General features: G+C 40.5%; 1 protein-coding gene across 2 annotated transcripts; it reads right to left on the reverse strand.

The window, feature by feature from the left end:
• Window positions 1-1,851: 1,851 nt before the first annotated feature.
• On the reverse strand, window positions 1,852-23,772 carry mllt1a (MLLT1 super elongation complex subunit a). 2 transcript variants are annotated; one of them, XM_050054827.1, is made up of 12 exons: window positions 23,651-23,772; window positions 17,084-17,264; window positions 14,913-14,995; window positions 13,523-13,666; window positions 11,438-11,563; window positions 8,177-8,830; window positions 7,504-7,594; window positions 7,269-7,380; window positions 6,004-6,103; window positions 5,336-5,404; window positions 4,009-4,080; window positions 1,852-3,377 (listed from the first exon to the last, which is right to left on the reverse strand). In XM_050054827.1, exons 1-12 carry the CDS (start codon window positions 23,660-23,662, stop codon window positions 3,249-3,251), a joined length of 1,773 nt encoding a protein of 590 aa, XP_049910784.1. In that variant the 5' UTR covers window positions 23,663-23,772; the 3' UTR covers window positions 1,852-3,248. The 2 variants fall into 2 exon arrangements, with proteins under 2 accessions (XP_049910784.1, XP_049910783.1); XM_050054826.1 differs by having other exon boundaries at window positions 5,327-5,404.
• Between the last annotated feature and the right edge of the window lie 23 nt (window positions 23,773-23,795).

Genomic DNA, 23,795 nt, shown 5'->3' on the forward strand with positions numbered 1-23,795 from the left:
ACATTAACAGATGGTTGAAGACACAGTTAACAATGAGCTTACAACGTGTACGGCAACACTCAGTGTCCGGCTGATCTGCTCCCAAAAATTAGCTTTTCTGTCTTTGTTGTGACAGTAGACAGTAGCCTAGCTAAAGAAGCATCAGTGACGTCACCAGCGCCTTCCGGAAAAGTTCACAGATTTTTATTTAAAAGCACTTGGAGCAGCTGCACAAAAAAGCCGGAGCAACCTGAAAAAGACGCTGGTTGCGGCGCCTTTTCTCCAGTTGGCTGCACGTTCTCTCCTCATGGGGAGAACTGAAAAAAGATGCTGGCACCTAGCTATGTGGACCCAGGCCCTGAGGGTGACACTGAGTAGATGTGTCCTAATATTAATTATAATGAACTCAACATCAGTATATAATCTACTAGTAGCCAGTTCTCAGTGTGTGGATATTATTTTAAGATGCTTTTAGTGGGTATGTCTTTTATTTATGATCATTATCTCAGCATGTTCTTCTGGGTGGCAGTAACAGGTCATTAATGCAAAATAGTCTACACTGTACCAATTAAATAATTTCAGTTGAATCAAATGCAACTGAAAATGTCATTCAGTACTGATATCAACTTGCTTCATGCTACATGCTAGAAGCACTGTGGGCTTCAGATGCTGATGATGAACCGCAACATTGCAGGTTTGAGTCTGATGGGGACCTTTGCTGCATGTCGTGCCCCCTCTCTTCTCTCCCCTCATTTCCTGTCACCCTCCTGTCATCACTAATGAAGGCACAAAAATAAAAAGAGTGGGTTGTGCTACAAACACGACTTAAATGTCAGCCAAGTGAGTCAACAGGTGTGTCAACATGTCGCTTTGTGCTCGTTATTACTGATCGTTTACTGGTATTGATGGAATCCTCTAAAGTGAAACTAATGCAGCACTGCTTTTGTGATTTAAAGTCAGCCAGCTTTGTGACATCGGTCAGCGTGGATTAAAGTTATCAGTCGAACGCACTGATGTTGCTTCATGATGCAGGCCCCTGAGATATACATTTCAAATATCCAGACAAAGAAAACACAAGGAGGGTTTTCTTTAGCTTATTTTTCTGCCCTTTGTCGTTGCTCTTCAAGTGCCTGGTTACTTGGTATCAAACGCTCCACCTTTAGTTCAAATTCTTCGAAACCACTTGAAGAGGGAACCCCGACCCTATTCAACATCTCACAAAACACACGACACAGCTCAAGCAACTGTAACTAGAGCTAATTGATTTGAGTAACTACCACACAGTCGCCTGATGCTTCCTCTTTGAAACACTAAACCCAATCTCAGAAAGCAAGACCATAAAAACATGACCACCATCAGGGGAAAAAAATAGTGCTCTTAAAATTTCTAGAGGGCTTGATTAACAGAAATGTCACTGATAAAATGACAACAGCCTACAAAGACACTGGAAAAAAAGAGAAGCAGGATGGAAGCCATTAAGACAATACTGGATATTCAGGCATTCCTATTAACACTTGTTTCCCCGAGGGGGGTATTTGGGGGGGGTTCAATCTGTGTGACCATGGCTAACAGAGCGCACACCCCCCCTCACACTGCAAGTCGCAGAAAAAGGCACTAGAGTGGGGCTGTTGCTAGCCGTATAAAAGTAAAAGCGATATACATTCATAGCTCACAGGTTATCTTAACCGCAGTCTGGGAATAAATACACAAAATGCACTTGTAGAAAAATAAAATGTAAAAAAGCGTGGCCCCTATTATTTTTTTTTCTTATTTTTGGATTCTGGGAGACAAGTATGGCTACTTTTTCACGGCTTTTTTTTTTTTTTTTTTAAACCCCCACCCACCACCCTACCCTACCCACCACCCTACCCTACCCACCACTTAGAAGGCAATTCAGGAGTGATCCTCCACTGCTCTGGCCGCGAGCAGTCGAGCCCTTTCATGCACGCCAATATGAGAATAAGGGAGGAGGAGGAGGAGGAGGAGGAGGGATGGAGTGAGGGGGCTTCATTGGGATAGGGAGGGGGGTGAGCTGTTGGGAGGAGGTCAAGGCTCAGCTTTCAGTGCGAGGAAGTAGAGGGGAAACTTAACACAACATGTGTTTTCAAATGTTCAGACAACAGAGAAAACTCATCCAAAACACAGTCGCACACACACACATACACACATACAGCACACGACGTGTCAGTGTCTTCATGTACAGTGTTAGGTGTAAGGACCTGGGAGACAAACATGTGCATGAACCTGGTACCACTTTACTGTAACTCACCTATATTATCTATAAGCACTGTAAAGATTAAATGAGGGGTTCACAACACACTGTAATACAGTTATAAGCACATATAAGGACTTTTTAAGATGTCTATTAAGGTACAGTAAGTGTTTTTACTAGGATGTCACTAATTATCAGTTCATACACCAACCTCCACGTAGAAGGAGTTTCAGTATACATACATATATCTGCTTACAACTGCATTATAGTGTGTTATAAACTACATATACTGCTTATAAAAGCTGAAGGGGGGTGGTTGAAGTAAAGTATGACCTGAATCTGTATTTGTTTGCCGTGTGTGTGAAGGAGGGAAACCGGCTGTTGTTTGTGCTCGAGCTTCACGAACAAAGAGAAGTCGGTAACCACAAAGACAACATCTCCTCTTAAAAACCTCCGCATCGCTCGCATGCACACACACAGACATGCACAGTCAACACACACACACACGACTCAAAGAGTATGTCGGGAGAGAAATGAGCTCCAGCTGACAGCAGGGGGAAGGGGACTGAAGTGTTCTGCCGAGTAAGGAGTGTGCGTGTGAAGGAGGAGGAAGAGGAGGAGGAGGAGGGGAAGTATTGGGTTTGCAAAGGCGGGAGTGCAGGAGGGTGAAGGAGGGGGTGTGGGGTGCATACCACAGCTCTGCACAGACTCAAAAAAAAAAGAAAAAGAAAAGAGATGTGTAGTGAAAATCCTGACTGTAGACGGAGCTCAGACACTCCGCTCCTCCTCCACCCTCCCTTCCACACCTCCTCCTTCAGTGTCCTCCCCAGCGTCACGTGAAGGTGATGTGTCTTCATGTGTGCTTGTGTTTGTTCGCGTGTTTCTGTTTGTGTGGTAGTTGTTCGATGGTTCAGTCAAGCCTGTGACAACAGCTGCAACATGATGTGGCTGCTCGTCCCCTCCTGAAAAAGAGGAGACGGTGGTGGCGAGTCTACCTCCACCTCCGCCGCCGCCGCCATCCACAGGCCGGTTTCCCCACACCAGTTTCCACTTCCTGTCACGTGGCCGTCGCCTCCAGGTAGCTCTGTAGTTTGCGGACAGTGGATTCGTCCAGTGAAAAGAGGTCAAAGTCAAAGGTGGTATTGGTCACGTTGAAGTGGCCCGTCTCCTCAATCAGGTTCACAATCTGGAGGAAGTGATCGAAAATCATTTAGTCTTTCACATCACATTATTCCTACAAAATAACTCCAACAGTATATTAAAAGAAAATTGCAAGGTTAACCAGGTTAAATTAAAACTTTTTTAATACCACATGGATTGAAATTTAATCCTTGTTTCAAGATCAAGTTAAAAAGTATGATATAAAACCAGTCAGAAAGATACAGCCTGGAATTACTTATCTTTATCACATTTTTCTGCACCGTTTCTTTCAGCACTTCCCGGCAGTACATAACAATAATTCCTAATGATATAATCAATTTAATCTAATCTAGTTATTGCGACCTGGACCTGGCTAAGTGACATAAAATGGATGGATGTATTAACCAATTAAAACTGATAGCCTGATTAAGGTTCACGCTTAAAAGGACACTTGCCCATTATAACTTGATGAGCTTCGTAATGACTGTAGCGAGCAGGGGTAACAGTGTTTGCTACAGGTCTGATGGTGCTGACTGAAGCTCTGCTAAAGAACAGACTGTACAGCCTCCTACACGCACAAGTCACTGTCACAACAATAGCAATGGCATGGGAAAATGGCATGATGTTTTATCAAAATGAAAACAGTATGCAGTGAAAATGGAGGCATGAACACACACCTGCTGTAGGACGTTACGCTCCCTTAAAGCCATCAGTCTGCGATGGAGGTCCACCAGTTCTTCTGTGTAGGCCTGCAGAGTATACAGAGGAGAGTCAGCATGGTCAGTGTGCGCTTGCAACAGGCTGTGTCTCTAACTCTTGTGGGGGGTTTCTCCTAAACTGCATTATCTGTCTGGCCCTAACTAGAGTGCTGTTCTCTTTGCTATTGCAAAATGGAGAAAACTAGGGGATCTTACTGGCCAGATAATCATGACTGATAAAGACGCTGGGGGCAGCGCCTATTCTAGAGGCGACTGCATGCAGCTGCATACGCTCTTGACTCTTTGGGAACAACTGAAAAAGATGCTGAAAAAATGCCCTCTGGAAAAACGCAATGTGGACACATGCCCTGAGGCTGCTTGGTGCCTTTCTGTAATCTTAGTTTGTCACTCAAGTAAGGTGGCGCAGGCAAAGCAAGCTAATCATTTTTAATGCATTATATGTTGGTCAGAATTACAATCTTGATTCTTTTGAAAAAGTGACAGTCCTAGAGAGTCAAGACTTGGAGGGGGAAATAAAGACTAACAATATTCTTAGTCTTCTATGATCTTGTTTTTCGTCTGTATGGCTATTTAACGTTGGTGCAAAATAGTGAATCTACAAATCTAGAAACAGAAGGGTGTTTTGGGTGTGTTTAGGGTGTATGGTGTGTTTTTATTGTTAACATGCATCCTTTGTGTGGTTGACCGCCAACAAAAACTGACTGAAAACCATAAATGCCAGGAGAAAGACTCGACTGGTACACATACAGTCAAACTATCCTTTGTTTAGATTGTAATTTGACAAATTCAGACAAAGCTTGTGATTTTGGGGCTATTTAAATAAACTTCACGTGACTGACACCAAAACATATTGTTTACAGCCTCTTGGGTGTTTCTTTTTGCTCACTAAAGGCAAGACGTTCACTTTGGACTTTTTCTTTTTTAAACTACACCCTGAAGTAGATCTCGTTTTTTGAATTTGATCAGTGTCGGATTTGACCTTTTTCCCAACGTTTCAATAAAATCCATGAAACTGAGCGTACTTTAATGTGAAGGATTGATATAAGACCTGTTTACCAGAGTTTCATTTTATCACTACATGAATCATCTTGTTGCAAAGAAGAAAGAGGAGATTTCTTTTCAAGGGTTCATAGGCCAGTCTGTCTGCACATCTGGATCAATTCACTGGCCCTCACTCCATCTTGTATTCATTAATGCACTCATTGAATCTGGACAAAATCCTGTGTGTGTATGTGTATGTGTATGTGAGTTAAAGCATAAAAAAAGTTTGATTTACCCTTCCTACCTTGTCGTATCCCTTCTTCAACACCTTCTCTGAGCGAAATGAGGAATCTGGACTCTTTCTGCCTGAAACCTGCAGAAAAGGAGAGCAAGAAAGAGGGAAAGGAGGACAGAAATTATACAGAGAGGAGAGACAGAGGCAGTGATGTGAGACCGCAAGACTATCTGGGACACCGATCACAGTTAATACAGCTGAAATGTAACCACGTCTGTGAATGTCTTTAGGCTATTTTGTGTTGGGCAGGAACCAAGACATTATGAATACAGCATTTAAATTCAAAATGCGTTGTCTCTATCTACAAAAATGTCTTAGACTGTTTTTTACAGTATTATTTGAATAGTTTTACCACAGAACTAATTTCTTTAGTCAATTTTAGTCTCAAAATATAAAGATACAAAATGTAATGCCTTAGAAAATTGCTGATCATGTTGTCTGAGGGTTATGTTGACAGCTTAACACTGAAAAATGCTGGGTGAAAAAACGCAGCACTATTTTGAAGAATAAACAAGAACAGAATCATAAAACAGCAGGTCACACTCTGACTCAGGCAGTAGGTCTACAACTGTAATCGTTCATGTGCGGTTTTACTGTTTATCTTCTAGTCAAACTATTTCCGTCCATGTCAATACGTCTACGAAAGCGGGCGGTAAAATGAGGTCTGTGTGACTCACTTTGTTGTTGGAGGAGCTGTGTTTCTGCGGGGGCGGAGCGGGGTCTCGACTGGGGCTGTGCGAGCCGTCACTGCTGTCACTCTCACTGTCCAGGCTGAGTCTGACAGGGGGGGGACAGGGCGAGGTCAGAGGTCAATCACACACAGACTGACAGACAGAACACAGTGTCATGCTGCTTGGCATTGTACTTGGATTTGTGCATCTTTGACTGTAATTATTATTTGCTGCTGACACAGAGTCTGTTATCACCCAGTGAAGGAAACATAGCAGATATTTAAAAACCAACAAGATTAAACAATATTGAGACAAGACAAAGCACTGGTGAGGTGGGGACAGAAACCCTGACCATCTTTTAAGTCCACTGCATGTCACAGTGTGCAAGATCGGTCTACTAAAATCTGTCAGTCTGTAATTCTGAGTCAGATTTTGTGATAAAAGCCAGTTAAATTGTGGTGCTACAGTTCACTGTAAATAGACAAGAATACAGATGCAAGCAGAACATTTCTAACCACTTGAAAAAATCTGTAAATGTCAGAAAAAAATATTACAATATCACAAAAACGGTTCTTACACTTGGGTAAGATGGAAAAGATGGTGTACTGATAAAAATAAGATGCATCAAAGTCTAATGGAAACAGACTAAGCAAACAAATCATGATGTATGTGACTTAAATGTCAACTGCAGAGACTAAAAAGGGCGACAGATGAAAATATCTGATGTGTAGAGCCATTAGCAGGTAACCTTCCTCAAATTGAAACATAGAACAAACATAGCTGTCACATTTTTTTATCACATTGTTTTTGTGCTCTTTTAAATACATATCTCACTGAGCCCTCTTCTTCTGCAGAAGTTTACTGACACCCAACTGGAGAATTAGCATCACCAGGTATTTATCTCGAAGCTCTCAACTCTTAATATACTCATAGCAGTGCTGGATGCAAATTCTATATTAATTTGCATTTTCTTTTGCAGGCTTTCTTGAAATTTGTTTAAAATTTATGTTAAATCTGGATGCAAACTTGGCTAGAGACACGCCCCGAACTAGTGCACGGATTTTATGTTTTGAAAATGTGGTAAAACAATAGATTTTGATCATAACACTGGCACCTTTTGGCATTAAAAAACTTGAGGAGAATGTGGATCTAGTTCCAGGCAGGGTAAAGTGAGGTAGAGCTACATGTGTGTTTTAGCAGTGGCAAGGTTAAAGTGCATTCTGGGACCAGTGTTTTTACTGACGACCACAGGGGTCTTTAGCGAGACTGACCGAGAGTCACGGTTGGGGGGGTTGGTCTTGATAGGCGTCTCCTCCTCTGAGCTGCTGTCATCATCATCCGACTCTTCCGATTGGATCTCCTCCACCATGGATCGAAGGGGGCCTGGGAGAAGAGGACAGAGTCACGCAAACTGTAATATAACTCGCTTTAACCCGTTACCTCCAGAAAACTCTTTAACACGCCCTTATTATGGCTCAATGACACAAGGTGAATGGGTGCCTGTACCTTGCCCTTGTTTCTGTCCTGGCTCAAAGTCCGAATCTGAACTGGAGTCAGAGCTTGAACTGGAGTTGGAAGGACTGGAAACGGCTGACTGCTGTAAGAGGAGGAGGAGAAGAAGAAGAAGAGAGGAAAATGATGAGGGAAAACAAGGGAGCAAAGACACGGACAGAAAGTTGGGACAGAAAAAGAGAAATGATCAGAGTTAAGGATTAACATGATTAACATTGTGCTGTTTTTGACTTCTGAAGGGCCGCCTTTTGTCCTGACTCTATTTTTGGGAGACAGAGACATTCACGATCTGAGCTTTGGAACTAATTAGGTCTTTCATTTCTCTCTATGAACACAGGAACAATATGAAACTGGAGCTGAATTTAGTTATTTAAAGTAAATTGAATGTTTTCTTTTGGTTTTCTTGATCACAAAACAACACATTTGAAGCTTTCAGAAACTGTAACAGGCATTTTCACTATTTTCTGAAAAACTATTAATCAATTAAACAAGTAAATAATCCGCAGATTAAGCAATAATAATAATGTATCGCTAATATAATTTATTATCAAAACAATGATTAGAAGAAAAAAAATTTTTTTTGAAACCATGACATTGTAAAATTCTTTTCTTAAAGCTTCTTCACTTCCAAAAGTCTGAAAATGTAGCTCCCGTGCAGCCAACGTACCTCCGACTTCGACGATGCTTCATCTTCTGAATTCGACTCTTCGGACTCTGGAAGTTTCTTGGGCTCCTTCGGCTCCTGCGTGTCATTTTTGCCTTTGGCCCAGCGACCTTTTTCCTTCGGAGGTTTCTTCTCTGAGTAGGGCTGACTGGCAGCAGACGAGGAGGAGACACGAGGTGAGGCTCCTGTGAAGGTCCCGCTGGACGGCCCCTTCGGCCCCTCTGAGCTGCCCTTCTTCTGCTTCTTAGCACTGGGTTTGGGAGACTCGACAGTGGAGGGTCGTTTCCCTGGGGCTTTAGATTCGGCGGGCCCTCCCCCGCCTCCTCCCCCGCCGCCCCCTCCGCTCCCAGCCCCCCCTCCTTTCGGGGACATGCCCTCCATCTTTGACTCCTTCAGGGTGAGTTTAGGCTCCTTGAAGGCAGCCTTGGGTAAGACCTTGACTTCATCTTTCACTTTGATCTCCGACGGCTTTTTTGAAGATGAGGACGAGGAAGAGGAAGGATCACGGCCACTCTTGCTGCTTCCGTCTCTGTCGTTGTCTCCTTTCGATGTGGCTTTGCTCTCAGAGTCTTTTCGGGGCCGTTCACGGTGCTCCTTGGTCAGTTTGTGCGGTTTGGGTCCTTTGCTGCTGCCACCACTTCCCTCTTTGCTGGGTTCCTGGAGAGAGAAAACAAAAGCACCATCATTGACAATCTGCTATCAAGGCACTCAGACAAAGACACAATGAAAAGACACAGGCTCATCTGCACCTCATCACGGTCTTGCCAGTCTAGTCTGAACGGTAATCACATAGTTTAATTTGAAGGAGATGTCAAACTAGGCACTTAGGTCAGTGTGAAGTAATTATTTCCTCAATGATTAGTCTAAAAAAACAACAGAAATACAGCTAATTAAACCGTCTCTCTATGTTAGAATGAGACCAAGTTTACAGCCTCACTCGTAGCTCTGTGAGACTGTTCTTAGGCACAGTGGTGCTTTGAGCTTGACAGTAAAGTCAGCATGCTCACATGCGCATTGCAAAAATGCTAACAGGCTGGTGTTTAGCAGGTGTAATGCCTATCATGTTCAATCTCAGTTTAGCATGTTAGCATGCTAACAATTGTCAATTTGCACTAAACACAAACTAAGTTCATGTTAATGGGAATGTCACTAGATTTGCAGGTATTTGGTCATAAATCATCCAAATGTCAACCTCATGGTGACGCCAGACAAAACGTCAGGGGGTCACCAAAGTCAGCAGGATTCATCCTCCGGGGAACATGAATGAATGAACCAAATTTTTTGCTAATGCATCGAACAGTTGTTGAGATATTTCAGTCTGAACCAAAGCAGTGGACCTATTAACAGACTTCTCCCTGGTGCCGTGCTGCTAGCATTGCCAAAACTAGAATTCCCCCCCCCCCCCCCCACTGTTGTATGCCTCCACCCCCAACCCCACTGTTGTATGCCTCCACACATCAGTCAAGTTTCTTTCACAGTTTACATCCATGTCTGTGAAAACATAGATGCTTCACATACATCTTCCCCCTGGGCAGCACAGAAGATCTATACAATCAGCACAGTTTCAAGATTAGTGTCACCAATTCCTATCGGGCCTTCTGTTCCTGATATATGACGCTGAGTAATGGTGTTTCATGCTAACTATTGTGATGTCACAGTGAAGTTGACCTTTGGGATATGAAATGTGATCACTTCATAATTAATTTCCTATTAGACATTTGTGTTAAATTTTGTCATAATAAGCATAGGAATCTTTTGACCACCAAATTCCACCAAATTGACCACCAGATTATTCTTCAATCCAAATTTTTGCGCCAAATTTAAAGAGATTCCCTCAAGGTATCTTGAGATATCACATTCACAAGAATGAGACAGACAAGGTCACAGTAACCTTGACCTATGATCACCACAATCTAATCACTTCATTGTTGAATCCAAAGGGACATTTCTCTGCCAAATTTAAAGAAATTCCCTGAAGGCGTCCTTGAGATATGGCACTCAAACAAATTGGACAGACAGATGGATGGATGGACAACCTGGAAACGTAATGTCTCTGTCTGTCTGTGGCTAACACCAGCACTGAGGCATAAAAGAGGTAGTTCCTGACATACCAGTACACAAGTTAAACCTAGATAGTAAAATACTCTGCACTACAGGATAAACAGCGTTTACACACTGCCAGTCTGGACTGACAATCATGGGCAAACAGGCTGTGGACTACATGGGTTGTATTGCTGGAGTTACATTAGATTAGACTCTTTCTTTGAGGGACAATAGATAATAGCTCATTTAAATGTATGGTAAAACTGTTTGCAGTAGACAAAGTAAGCATGTAATGAAGGTTGTATCCACAGGAGTGGCTTTTAACAGAGCTCTTTGGCAAAGTGATGCAAGCGGAGGATGATATTTCCACACTGTTCATCCACTTATGAGCAAACAGTTTTACAGGTTTTCAAACTTGATATGTACATAAGAGGCTTCATTGTAATAGACAGACTGGAGGACTGGAGAGAGCGCCCATGTGTGAGTCTTCAGAAGTGGCTCTCATTGACTCTTTCTATAATCAGCAGATGGACACAGCTGGATGAAACCAAGTCCAAGCCAGCGCTCAAAACACACCCCCTCATGCCACAGTTATAATGTGGACTGAAGAAACATGTATTTCTCATTCAAAATGAAGGGGACATTTAGTTTAATAGTCATAATAGTCATAAAAGCATTTGCCATCAGCAAAACTTGTTAGTCACCAGTGTGTGTCTTAAAGTTTTGTAAATTATACCAAAGTCAGATTGTGTCTAGAGAAAAATATAAGGAGGAATTAAGAGACAGGAAGAACTATGTAACGCTACAAATTAAAAACAGTGCCATTAATTCTAGTCAAACATGAAGACCTTACCACCGTACTGGTCTGTGAAAGGTTGACACCAAAACAGTGGCAACCATGGAAAATGTAACAGGATCAGTTTCCTGTTTTCTCCTGATATGTCCCGTCTCCTGGCAGATAAGCCGACTGAGTAATTCTGCATACAGATGCTCAAAAACAGCTGGCCATGATTAGTAGCCTGAGTCAGCCTGTTCTCAAGGCTGATTCAATGATTTTGTACGATGTTCATTTAGACGTTTGCCCCTATATCCATCCATAAAAATTGACTGGCATAATCAATAAAGTTGTGACTTCTGGTTAAAGACTCTAAATGAATGAGCCAGGTGACAGTGCTAGTGAGATAAGTCAGATAGTGTTTGCTTGTTGGCAATTCAACCAACCTTTGACACATGAGATGTCTTGGTCTTCTTGGGGTCTGAGAAAGCAGAGAGGGGGATGGTGGGGAGCATCGGGTAGTCTGGACTGGGCCTCGACACGGCTTCAGCCCCCTCTGGAACCACCAATACCTGAAATTAAAAAGACAAGAGTTATGGAGCCTCATACACTACACGGTAAATCCTCAAATATTGTACAGAGCCTTTATTTACTTCAATTGAAGACAGAACCAGGCTTTTATAGAGCTGTTTTTCTGTTTTTTCCCACAGACAGTGTTAGGTGACTCACAGTTGGAGCACTTCTACGGCTTGAATGGTCGTGAAACTCCTGGTTGAATCATCAGCACCACAGATAAACAGCTGTATTGCAAAACAACCTCCTTTTCAATTTAGCTGACGACTCCCAAGGTGCACTTTTGGACGAAAAAAATACTATCACTTAGCTTAAAATCTTGTTACATGCACCACTAATGGAGAGCAGAACCTAAAGATTACAATGTTAAAAGCAAATTAAGAATCCTGCGCACTGTTCATCACTTATACTCACTTTATATACAACATTTTTGTCCTCACACCTTCATTGTGAAACCTACACACCTGTCACTGAGACATTATGGTGTGCAACAGACTTTTTTTTAGATTGCAACCAGGTGTTGACTAAACTGACTGGAGCTTAAATCACTTCACTTTTAGATTCTAGATATTTTTTTGTGAATTCAGCAACAAGAGTTTTGTTCACAAATTTAACTAAGAAGCGTTTTGAAGTCACAACTGCTTTGACTGGATGTCTCTCCATAGCAACAGGAGCTAAGGCTCATGAGAAGTGTAGTACTTCGAGCCACCTGCCATGCTAAACATATGGAAAAAAAACGTCCCAGTTTTCAGTGTGAAGTAAAACTGAGAATTTCAGCAGGATTCAAGTTAAATTCAGACTCATTAAGCTCTTTTTAGAACCACAATTTATTACCAGTTTCTCGATCATACTTGCCAACGTTTTTAAGTATGATGAATAAGCAGCACGGACAATATGGCCTAAAAATATTCATTATTATAATATCACTTTTTTTTAGTATTTCCCAGCAGTATATAACAGGTACTCCTAATGATATAACTAATTTAATTAACACAACCTGGACTCCTACGCACACAATCCAGTGTCACAACAATCCTACATTTACACAGTGTTCCTACAGTGTAAGGAAAGTTAGATTTAAGGCTTTTTAAATCTATTTTTATAATGCCCAAAACTGATGTTGTCAGGAGATCTGTTGCTGCTGACCCTCGTGCTGGTATTGGAGATTGCAGTGAAGGCTAGACAGAGATGAGGGTAAAACAGATCTGGGAAATACCTGCCGTTTGTTGGCGAGGTTTCTTGGTGATTTTATGTTTCTCACTCTGCATGTGGGATTTCACTGCCTTGACTCCCATCGTGCTGAGTTTAAAAAACTTTTTGCAAGAAACACACTGAGCCTTGCATTTTTTGGAGAACAGTGAATCGTCTGCTCTGGCCAAAAACAAAATATGATCCTGATCTGCTTGACATTGATGCGAGCTATTTTCTTTTTTAATAGAAGCTACCAATCATTTTGAGATTTTACAATTGAAAAGGTGACTTATAAAATTCTACTTTCCATGTCTTAGCATTTTAAAGGACAAGTGAAGGACTGATTTAAGAAATTTTAAAACCAATTACGGCCTTATTTTTAGACTGATGAATTCAATGCTGTTAGACTTTTTAAGGATCCACAGGAACCCTGTCATAGTGTGTTTAGTTATAGGTCCCACCAGCTCACAATGCAATATAAAAACTTCTTGTAACACACACTACTGCCTATGACAGGCAGGAGAAACTATTTAAGACTTATGTCAATAACTCTTAAGACTTTTAATAACCTTTAAGGCCTTTTTTGAGGAAACCTAAATCCTTTAAGACCTGCAGATACCCTGCATTAAAGATAAAACACTTCCAGAACCAGCATTCACAATACACATGATGAAATGCATCATGTGGTGGTTTCTGCTATTGACTCTTTTCAGTCATTCAGCCATGAGTCCAGTGAACCAGCCAATGTGTGTGTCAGACAGCCTCACCCCTCCAGCTTTTATCAGCTTTCTCCTGAATTCTTTGGTGGGGTTGTTGAAGGTAAGCTTCTCACAGCGCAGGTGGTTGACTGGTGGGTTGCCCTCCAAGTTGAGGAATAGATCGTAGTTGAAACACACCTTTTTTGGCTCCTCCTGAAGGAAGGAAAAAAGGATAAAAGACCATTTTAAAACTCTGGCAGCATGTGTGACACAAGCTAATTTGTGCCTGTCTTTCAGCATTGCACCAACACATTTTATAACAAAAGATAAAAGCTGAATGAATGAACTATCACCCAGGAAGTTAATAAACAGACACAGCCACAGCGTGCACACTGATAAGAATCATCTAACATTCCTCACTGAAGCTGTAGAGAAGTGGATAATTAAAGCTGACAAAAAGGCATTAAGACACACTTGATAGATTAAACAAAAATGTCTTTGTGTAAATGCAGACGGATTAATGGTTGCTGATATTTACACTCCTCTTGCTTGCCTTTTAAGCGTTTTCTTGATCCTCTGGACAGATTTGTCCGTTGTGTACAAGTTAACTGAACATAAGAGGAGGATGAAACATTTTGGGTGCAGTCCAGAGGTTTAATATTACAAAGAGCTGCTGGAGACGATGGCACACTAATGTGCAGATACCACTTAAGCGTTGTCCTTATCTTATAATGAGAGTAAAGTGGGTCTTTCTTTCTTTCATCATTCACTTTAATGGCTGATGGAGACTTAAAGGTGCCAGTATAATAGTGTGTTCTCGTTTTATTTCTCTCACTTAAAGAGCGAAATTGTCCCCCTTATAAAAGTTTTACTAACACAGCGGTGCCTTCTGATTGGCTGAGTGCATACATAAGAACTCTGACTGGAGGGTGTGTGAGTGCGGCTGTCCAAGGTGAAGCCATTCACAAAAAAAAATCAGTTACACAACACTGCATTGCACTTAAACTTAAACAAACTACGGGCACTTAGAGTAATCTGATTATTGTTGGCTTTGGACAGTAACCTGATTTCTGAAACATCACGTTAGACGGAGCAACCAGTTTCTTTTATCAAGTTATGGAATTAACCTGGTTACCACGGGTAGATTTCTGCTGGAAAAACCTGTTTTCCTCCCAGTAACCCAGATTTCTGTGTGCATGTAAAGGCAGTCTATGCTTGGCTTCCTTCAGTCTCTAAATATTTCAGCGCAGTTCACAAGAACTACATCCACATTAATAGTAAAGATTCTTTAGTAAAACATCTAAAACATGTGCCAAAAAAAACCTCACACAACTCCAACAATATTGAAGCCTTAATTATTTATATATTTCCTAAAGCCTATACTGTCCCCAAAGCCTAAATTTCCTTCCTATAAACACAGCAACCACACAGGTTATTATCAGTGTCCAGTCGGTCTTACCTTGTTCTTGAAGTAAACCTCAATAGGCATGAGGAAGCCTGCGTAGCCCGACTCCTCCACTTTGTATGGAGGCTCCTTGCATACTGCAGACAGACCAAGACAGAGCAATAATTATTAATGAACACTCACATTACTCTTATCAACAGAATGACATATTGAAATAATGACTGAGGTAAAGTAAATACATCTATGTAACTATTTAAATACCAAGAAACAAATACTCCTTTAAGTCTCCCACTAAATGGGGTTAAAAAACAAATTATGTTATTTAGAAAAAGTCTTAGCAAATTACACACGAACATGGACTGAATGTGATGGACAACACACTGATGATTGTAACCAAAATTTGCCATGACCGCCATTATAATAATTCTGTACATTTTGCCAAGCATTTGAGTTTTAACCGCACTTAAACACAAAACAGTGACACATAATAATAAATCATCAATGACTTCTGACTAGGCCAATATGTATCCATGTTTACCAGACAGAAAGTAAGCACACCAATTTATAAAAGGGACAGAAAAGTAAAGAACAAATGACTGTTTATTTCACTAAACCTTTATACACACTAGTCTAGCGCTGTTTGAGGACACAGTGTATGCACACTCTGACTTTGAGCTCTGTGAATGATCATATATGTACAACCTGATTTGAAAAGTAAGAACAACATTGCCAGGCCCATCACGATACCTGTTTTGTTGGACAATACATTGTCCAAAAAACAACTGTGATAACCAATATTATTGTCATTTCGAGATCATTTTATGCCACTAATATAATGATACTATGAAAGCATAATAATGCAAGTACACCCTTTCAAAGAGCAATCAATTGTTAATTCTTAAAATTATATTAAAATTAAAAATTATATTATTTTCAGACACTGGAATTGGAATATGAATAAAACATTTTTAAAGCAGTACTTACAACCTGGCAACATGTACAAGAAAGTATATCTAAAATTATAGTACCTTTATAGGAGAAGCCTAACGTTACTCAGTTTGAGACAAAACCAAAACCAAGTGATGCCTCTTGCGACTCACGGACACGTTTAGTGAAGCTCAAACACCGCAATTACTTCCATAATCCGGCCAGTGTGCTGCCGGGATGGATGGCCTCGGCAACAGGATGTTTGCTAGTGGATTTACGGATTGGAGAATGAAGTTGGTGGAGGGTGAAACAGGGTGTCTTCAGGTATCAGACACAAATTTAGGACCAATTTTTGGACAGATCATCTTTTTCTTATTCAAGTCGTGCATGCAAGTATAACGGTAAATAATATTTGTGGTCATGTGTAGAGGAATATGACTTTTCAGAGTGACGTAAGTAAATCAACATTTTACCCACAGGTGAATTCAAGTATGAAGTAAGAAGACAGTATTAGGCTCAGTGGTAGGTTTATAGATTTTAGATATCAGAAATAAGGACTTCCACTTAACAGAGCTTGACTAATTTCAATAAAAGGAACTAAAGGACGAATAAACCATATCAGATATAGGCGATTAATATTGCACATGTTCAAATTTAAATCTATTTAATGACTTTTACGCCCTGATATTTGTAACATTTAATTTAAGACACTTTAAGACTTTTTAAGGACCTGAAGACACCCTGGTAAAACGACAAATGACGGACTTTCTGGTCTTTGCCACAGGTCGGTAAGCTACAATCAGGACTGCACCTTCCGCTGCAGACAAACTACGCTGAGTTGCGTCTTTAAGGGCGTTGTTTTATTGCACAAATAGGTGGGGTGTTAAAAAAAAAAAAAAAAAAAAAGACACTCCCTGCGCCTAAGTCTTATGATGGTCAGGAAAGCCCTGCTGTATATTCTGGCATCATGTTGGCTATAATGTTGGTGACATTCTTACATAAAAAATGCGCATGTAAACCCAGCAAAAACAGGCCGTATCGAGGTCAGCAAAATGATCGAGGTCATGCTGATATATCCTATGATAGGTCGATATCATGACAGGCCTTGACACCGCGCCTGCTAGATGCCCTATTTATTTCTGTTTTCATCATGTGAACTGTATTTTGAATGTCTCATGCTGTATCTATTACTAAATGTCCTTATGTAGTATCTAAAACACTTAATTGTCCTGGTGTATATGCTGTGAAAACAAACTTTTGAGAATAAGTGTTCCAGTATTCTTATCCACCGGTCTCACCTCTCTTGGGTTTGGGGAAGCTCTCATGCAGGCGGAAGACAACCTTCTCTACAAAGTGCTGGATGTCACCGGTCTCTGGCCCTCGTACAAACACCATCCAGTCGTGGGTGAAGCCTTCTGATGTCACCTTCTTCCTTAGCTGGGCTCTATGGCCCAACTCCAGCTTCACCTGCACCGTGCACTGAAAAGAGACAGACAGAAAGAAAGAGAAGAGTCAAGTACAGTTTATCACAACACCAGGCCTGTAGACGTGGGAGAATATACACATCAGCCAAAAATAGGTGAAATGTGAACTACAAGGGCGAAAATTTTCAGATTAGAAACTGATGGAGATGATGAAGAGCAGAAACATTTGTTATCTGCACTTTGCACATATTGTGGTGAGCAGAGAAAAGGTCAAACAAAAGCCTCTACATTGTTTTCTTCTTCCCTTGAGTTTTTCAGACTCTAAACTACGTGTGGATTCTTTGTTTCCTACGATTGAAAGATGTAATGCTTTTCTTTTCTTAGTCTATGCTTATATAACCTGCATTAGAGGTCACATGTCACATATAGCATGATGTATTTCTAAGTATTTATGTCACAAATTAAATGTGTCGGACAAAAAAAACAGACGTAACCTAAATTCAAGTGAGTTTTCAATACATGTTTTATAGTCTATGAAAAAAAAAATAGGACTGCAACTAATAACTATTCTAAGTCAAATCAATTTTATTTATGCAGCCCAAAATCACATATTTGGCCCAGGGGGCTTTAAAATCTGTTCAACATATAGCACTCTTTGGATCTTTGACTGAATTTTAAATTATTTATTAATCTGCAGATTATCTTCTCCATATATATTGTTTTTTTCCATTTTCTAGATCAAATAATAAGAGAAAAATCAAAATTTTTCACAATCACAATTTCCTTAAACCCAAGGTGACATTTTCTCGAGTCACTTACTTTATTGAACCATATTCTGAGTACCACCACATAAGATAAAGAAACAGCTTATCCTCACAATCCAGAAGTGGAAACTAGGAAAATGATTGTTAAAGTCAAAGTAGTTGCTGATTGATTACTTGATCAATTGCTAGGGTTAGCGTCTGTTAAGTATTATCTGGATTCCTTGCTTATTCTCACTCAGAAAAAAAAAAAAATCATATTAAAAATGTGATGCTTCTCTAGTTCATGTACCTTGAATCAGATATCACACATTATAGTGTTTTATAAGAATTAATATCACTAATAAATGAGTCAGACTAAAAAAAAAGAGGAAACAAAAAACTTCCTGTAAAAATAAAAAGATGGTTAACCTGAATTTATGTAGGTTTACCCTACATGACTTCCTTGCCTGTAACATACGACTGAAATCATAGTTGATACTCAAACTGCTATTTAGAGCTGAAACGATTTATTTACGATCATTTATTATATAAGCAGGTAAGTAAGAACATTTGATTTATATAGCGTCTTTAAAAACTAGACTTACACGATGCTTCACAGGTGCACAGAAGAGATAGTATGATGAAATAGATAAAGAATTTCAGAGAGTTTACGGAGTTTTTAAGCAAAAATGGCAAAATGCCTCTGTTCTGTTTCTAGCTTTCTATAATAAAAAAAATTTATATCTTTGAGTTTTGGACAACTGGTTGGACAAAATAAGATGTGAAGACGTCACCTCAGACTCTGGGAGACTGTGATAGATAATATTTTCTGAGATAGTTTCCAATAAACATTTAATGGAGAACATAATGGGCTATGGCAGAGCTGCAATGTACAAAACATGATGATCTTATAATGTATGATGCACTGTTATAGGTTAAACTACCCAACAATATGTAAATTAGAGCTGAAACAAATAGTTTATCAACAAGAAATTGATCAGCAACTATTCTGGTAATTGATTAATCATTAAAATCATTCTTTTACGAAACACTTAATGGTTCCAGTATCTTAGATAATAGATACTTAATCAATAATTAATCAATTAATTACTATCACTGTGAGAAAACGATTTGCAAATTAATCAATGACAAAAATAATCACTAGTTACAACCTTATGCCACAGACTTCAAAGCTGTAGATTACAGTGGCTGAGACACCTTACAAACGGAGCTTGACTAAGACAAAAGCAAAGCGGGTAGTGAGATTAAACCAAGGGGACATTATTCATTGGTTTCTGATTCCACCTTGAACAAAAACCTCTGAATCTCTTTTCTGGAGTGTGTGTACTTTATACTCAAGAGAAGAGGCTGAACACTTGGTCTGGACAAACACAAAGCTGGACCGGTGTCGGGACGCTCCCTGTGGAATGGGAGTGATTAGCTGTCCGAGCCGACAGATCTCAAAAGGTTTGTCCAGAAGAGGGGCACATTTTTGGGCTACCTCTCTGTGCCAAGAACAATGACAGCGACGGGACATGTTAATGACACTGTGCTGGTGTGACGACGGTGATTGGCATAGCAAGTGAAGAGGCTGTGGAGATGGGAGTGCAGAAGGGAACGAGGAGGTGGGGGGGTGTGGAGACGAGAGGGGACAGAAAGGCACTTTATGTCCAGGGGAGGACTGAAGAATGTGGGGATTTGGCCCCGGCACAGAGCAGCTCGTGAGCTGGGACTGAGTGGGGGGATTAGAGGGGACGGGATTGAGATGAGCTGGTCTGGCACTCCCTGGCTAACTCTCTCTCTCTCTCTCTCGCACACACACACAGACACACACACCTCCCCTGCCTGGCACACTGCCCAGCCATTCTGTGGCAGTAATGCCCTTAAACTCCAGACTCCACCACACCCACAGTGAGCAGCCGTGGAGTCCCTCCAACCATCAACAATCCCCCTCCACCCACCCCACGACTCTGCGAAATCAAGAGTGTGATAAGGACAACATAAAAATCAGGATGACAATGAGCCAAAGAGGAAGACGGTGACTCGCTGTTAGAAATCAAAGGGAACAATAAACTGAACGCATTATAAAAACAAACATGGAATTTCTCCCAATAATCTCAAAGTCAAGAGCCCAGGAGGCAACATGAGGCTGAGCTGATTAATTAGCTCGACAGACTAATTAGGCTAATCAGGAGCTACTTTCATAATTGATTAATTGTTTAAGCCATTTTTCGAGCACAAATACAAAACATTTACTAGTTCCAGCTTATAAAATGTGAGTACCTGCACACAGTAAAATTATTACAAATATTTGTGTTTTGGACAAACAATCATACTGGGTTCTTTTGACAGTTTTGTGACATCTTGTAGAGCAGTTCACTATTTCTATTTCCGATAAACAAATGATTTGCTCTATAAGATGTCAAAATAGTGAAACGCCTGGTATGATCAATTAATCAAGAAAATAATTGGCAGATTTATTAACATTTAACATAATTAGTAGTTGAGGCTACAAAGAAAACACTATGGCTGCAAATAAAGATTGTTTATTGTCTGTTAAATCAACTGATAGAAATATTATCAAAATCATTATCAAAAAGTGAAACCCAAATTGTTGGAGCTGCAATTTTTTTGACAAAAGGTCAAACGTATCACAACATATCATTATAAATGAAGCATTGTGGTGCTAGAGATGTCCCAGCATACAAATCATATTCTAGATATATGGAAACTAGCCTGTCAGGTACAGACTCCAGCACAAAAAAAAAAAAAAATAAATAAAAATTATACGAATATTTTTTTTAGGAAAAATGAAATGCAAAATTACCATTCCCATCAAAACTGCGACTCATATCACAATCTGTCTGCAATATATATATATATATATATATATTATTTTTTGCAGATTGTGCAGCTCTAGTCTATGACTTGGACTGAACCGTCCAAAACCCAAATATATTGAACTTACAGTGACAGAAAACAAAAAAAAGGCAGCAAAACCTTAAATTTTAGGGAGAGAGAGCATATGTTTGCCATTTTCTGATTATTCAAATGATTAATTTAACAATTCTACTGATGAAATGCTAAAATACGTGACTATGCTCTACAAAAGGAAAAGGAAAAATTACGTTAATAGACGCTGGCATGAATTGAATTGAAGTCAAATTGTCTGAAAATATGAAGAACATATGTCTAAAATCTGACTACTGACTATAATTTCTACCATTAATCAGAACATTTACTGCCCAGGAGGCAATATCAGCCTGGGAAAATAAAGACATAAAATGAAAAACACCTTGATGTACATGGACATTAATTGAATTACAGCACACTGCCTGAAAATGTGACACACTGGGGACATATATATAAAAAACAATGATTGTGTTTCTCAAACATTTAATTCTATTCTACTAATATTAGATATACGAAATGAATTGTGGCAACACGTCCATTAAGCTTTCCTCTATTAATGGCAACAAAGCCACTTACATTGACATGGTGCATGCACACTCTCTCTCTTTCTCCTACACAGAGCTCCGATTGAGGGGAAATACAAATTTTGGCAGACACACTGGCTCCCATGAAAACAATGAACTCCCAGCTGACATGTAAATAACACCCCTCGTGACCATGTTAATCTCTTCCAGCTAATAAACGATTACAATAAAAAAAGTCAGAAAGTTTCCCTCGGAGGGGACGCGCAAACAAACAATCATGACAGCAGCTGTGTTTTGATGAAGCTGCAGGCTCCAGCTAAGTCCTTCATCATCACACCAGACCTTTCTTCTCAAAGAGATGAAACTGTTACTTGTACTGGAAAACTGGTCGATCCCTGGGAGCCACAGGGGAGTCACAAATAGCTTATCTGCAGCACCCAAGGAAAACAAGTGAGTATTGGAAATAGGGTGTGTGAATGAGTGTGAGGGGATTTACAAAAAGCTGCATGACCATTCATCCTGTCATCCCAACCGCTACGTTCTTAAATGGAGGTCTCATAACTAGAAAACAGCTGAATTTCTCAGTATTTGCACACAAAGTCATGAGGACCCTGCTTTACTGTACACGCATGAATCGCTCTGGCTGTGTCACGATGTTGTAATGTGCAAGAAATAAATTCAAATATAACATTTTCAGAGTGAACTTGACCCTCCTCTGGATCTGACAGACGCAACTCCAGGTTTATTGGGTGTACCTATATTGCAACAAACCTGCAATATATCTTAATTTAATGTGCTATAATGTTCACCTACATCACTGAGGGCTAACAAAATATTTGTACCACCTTCAAGCAGTACAATTTGATAGGACCACAAACCTCAGCCTCTAAAATGACCATGAAGTTGAATCAACACCTCTCTAAACCAGATTAACAACAACAAAATGTTATAACCTTTATGAAGGTATGCTTAATAGCAGGGCTGCTGTATTACAGAGCATTATTTTTAGCTACGTGTACCAATAAACTGGCAAGTGTGCATGCATCTGAGTAGCAAGAATGAAAATCTGATGCAAATCTTTCACATGTAACAGTTAACACTCATCACAGACGTACAACTACACTCCTCTTATAACTTGTAGCAGAAGACTTCCTCTGGATGAACACTCACAGATCTAGTTAAAACTTCAAAGGGGCCAACGCTGAATGGAGACTAGCTCCAAGAAAGTGGCTGAGCCACTTTCCATGGGTGTGTGTGGCCTAACCATCTGAAATATAGTCCTGAATAACCTCAGGCATTTAGAGAGTAACCCATTTTAAAGCAATATCTCCCTCACAGTTAGCAGATACAGCATGTAATTTGGTTTGGTTTACCAGCTTTCCTGTTCTGTACAAAATAAATGGTGCAGCTTTTGATGATGACATAAATCTTAACTGTGCTAATTTATACATGCAATATTATTAAATTTGTAGAAGCAAAGGTTTCCATACCAGTCCTTAAATTATGTTTCATATTCTGGGTTTGTGCCTCTCAATGATCAACCAATGCATGGGTGGTCTTCATAACCTGATTCAAGTTAAACGTCTGCACACAGAGAGACTGTCAGCTTTTCCACCATGCTGCATGCATTTTAGTCTACAACCAAGAATGTGGTGAGCCTTAAACATTAACCAACTGTTGGCAAATAATGCAAAGGTGCTGCAGAAGTTGTATGGTCGCTGCTGGTTTTATTAGCCTTGCATGTGAGGTTTCAGGCCGCTGGCAGTGGAGACACCACCCCGCCTCTCCAGCCCAACCTGGAGAGGACAAATCTTTTCCCCGGCGCCTTGTAGCGGCTCCTTAGCCTTTAGCCAACGGCCGACACTCTCCTGATAGGTAGACTAGCTTAGCTTAGCTACAACAAAACCTCGACTCAAATTGGTCTGCATGGTGTCTAACAATGTGCATGTGCGTTTTAAACACGGCAGAGGAGAATAAACACCGGTGTAAATCTCTTTGTGTGCCTGGTTGTGGCTACAGCTATGCAGCGGTGCTGAATGGTGTGGTAGACTGAAGCTAGCTAGCGGTAAATACCGATGTATGAGTGCCCAGCTAGCATAGCTCCAGAGCCAAACAACTACGAGTTCATTAGCAGCAGGAGCATTTTTTTTCTTCTGGCTAGCAGAACAGAGGATTCATTCCTGCCCTGCCAGCGCGCAGCCTGCTGGCATTTTCTCCGTGAAAAGTTCAGATCCCACAAGGAGACACAAAAGCCACTGTACCTGGTTCTCCATGTTTCTCTGGCCTCAGTGATTGTTGTATTTATTTACAGCGGCGTTTGTGGAGCGTCTCCCCAGCCTCTGCTCCTCATTGTGTGTCAATCCAGCCCAGAAGCGGAAGGCAGACGGCTCCCCTCCCCTTCCAGAC

The sequence above is a fragment of the Epinephelus moara genome, chromosome 10 (genome assembly GCF_006386435.1).
Source record: "Epinephelus moara isolate mb chromosome 10, YSFRI_EMoa_1.0, whole genome shotgun sequence".
NCBI lineage: Eukaryota > Metazoa > Chordata > Actinopteri > Perciformes > Serranidae > Epinephelus > Epinephelus moara.

Excerpts from the sequence above, each read along its gene's own strand:
- mllt1a (XM_050054826.1), bottom strand. Across the intron at positions 13,667-14,912 it reads AGGTTTACTTCAAGAACAAG|GAGGAGCCAAAAAAGGTGTG; the intron begins GTAAGACCGACT and ends TCCTTCCTTCAG. Across the intron at positions 11,564-13,522 it reads AGCTGATAAAAGCTGGAGGG|GTATTGGTGGTTCCAGAGGG; the intron begins GTGAGGCTGTCT and ends TTTTAATTTCAG.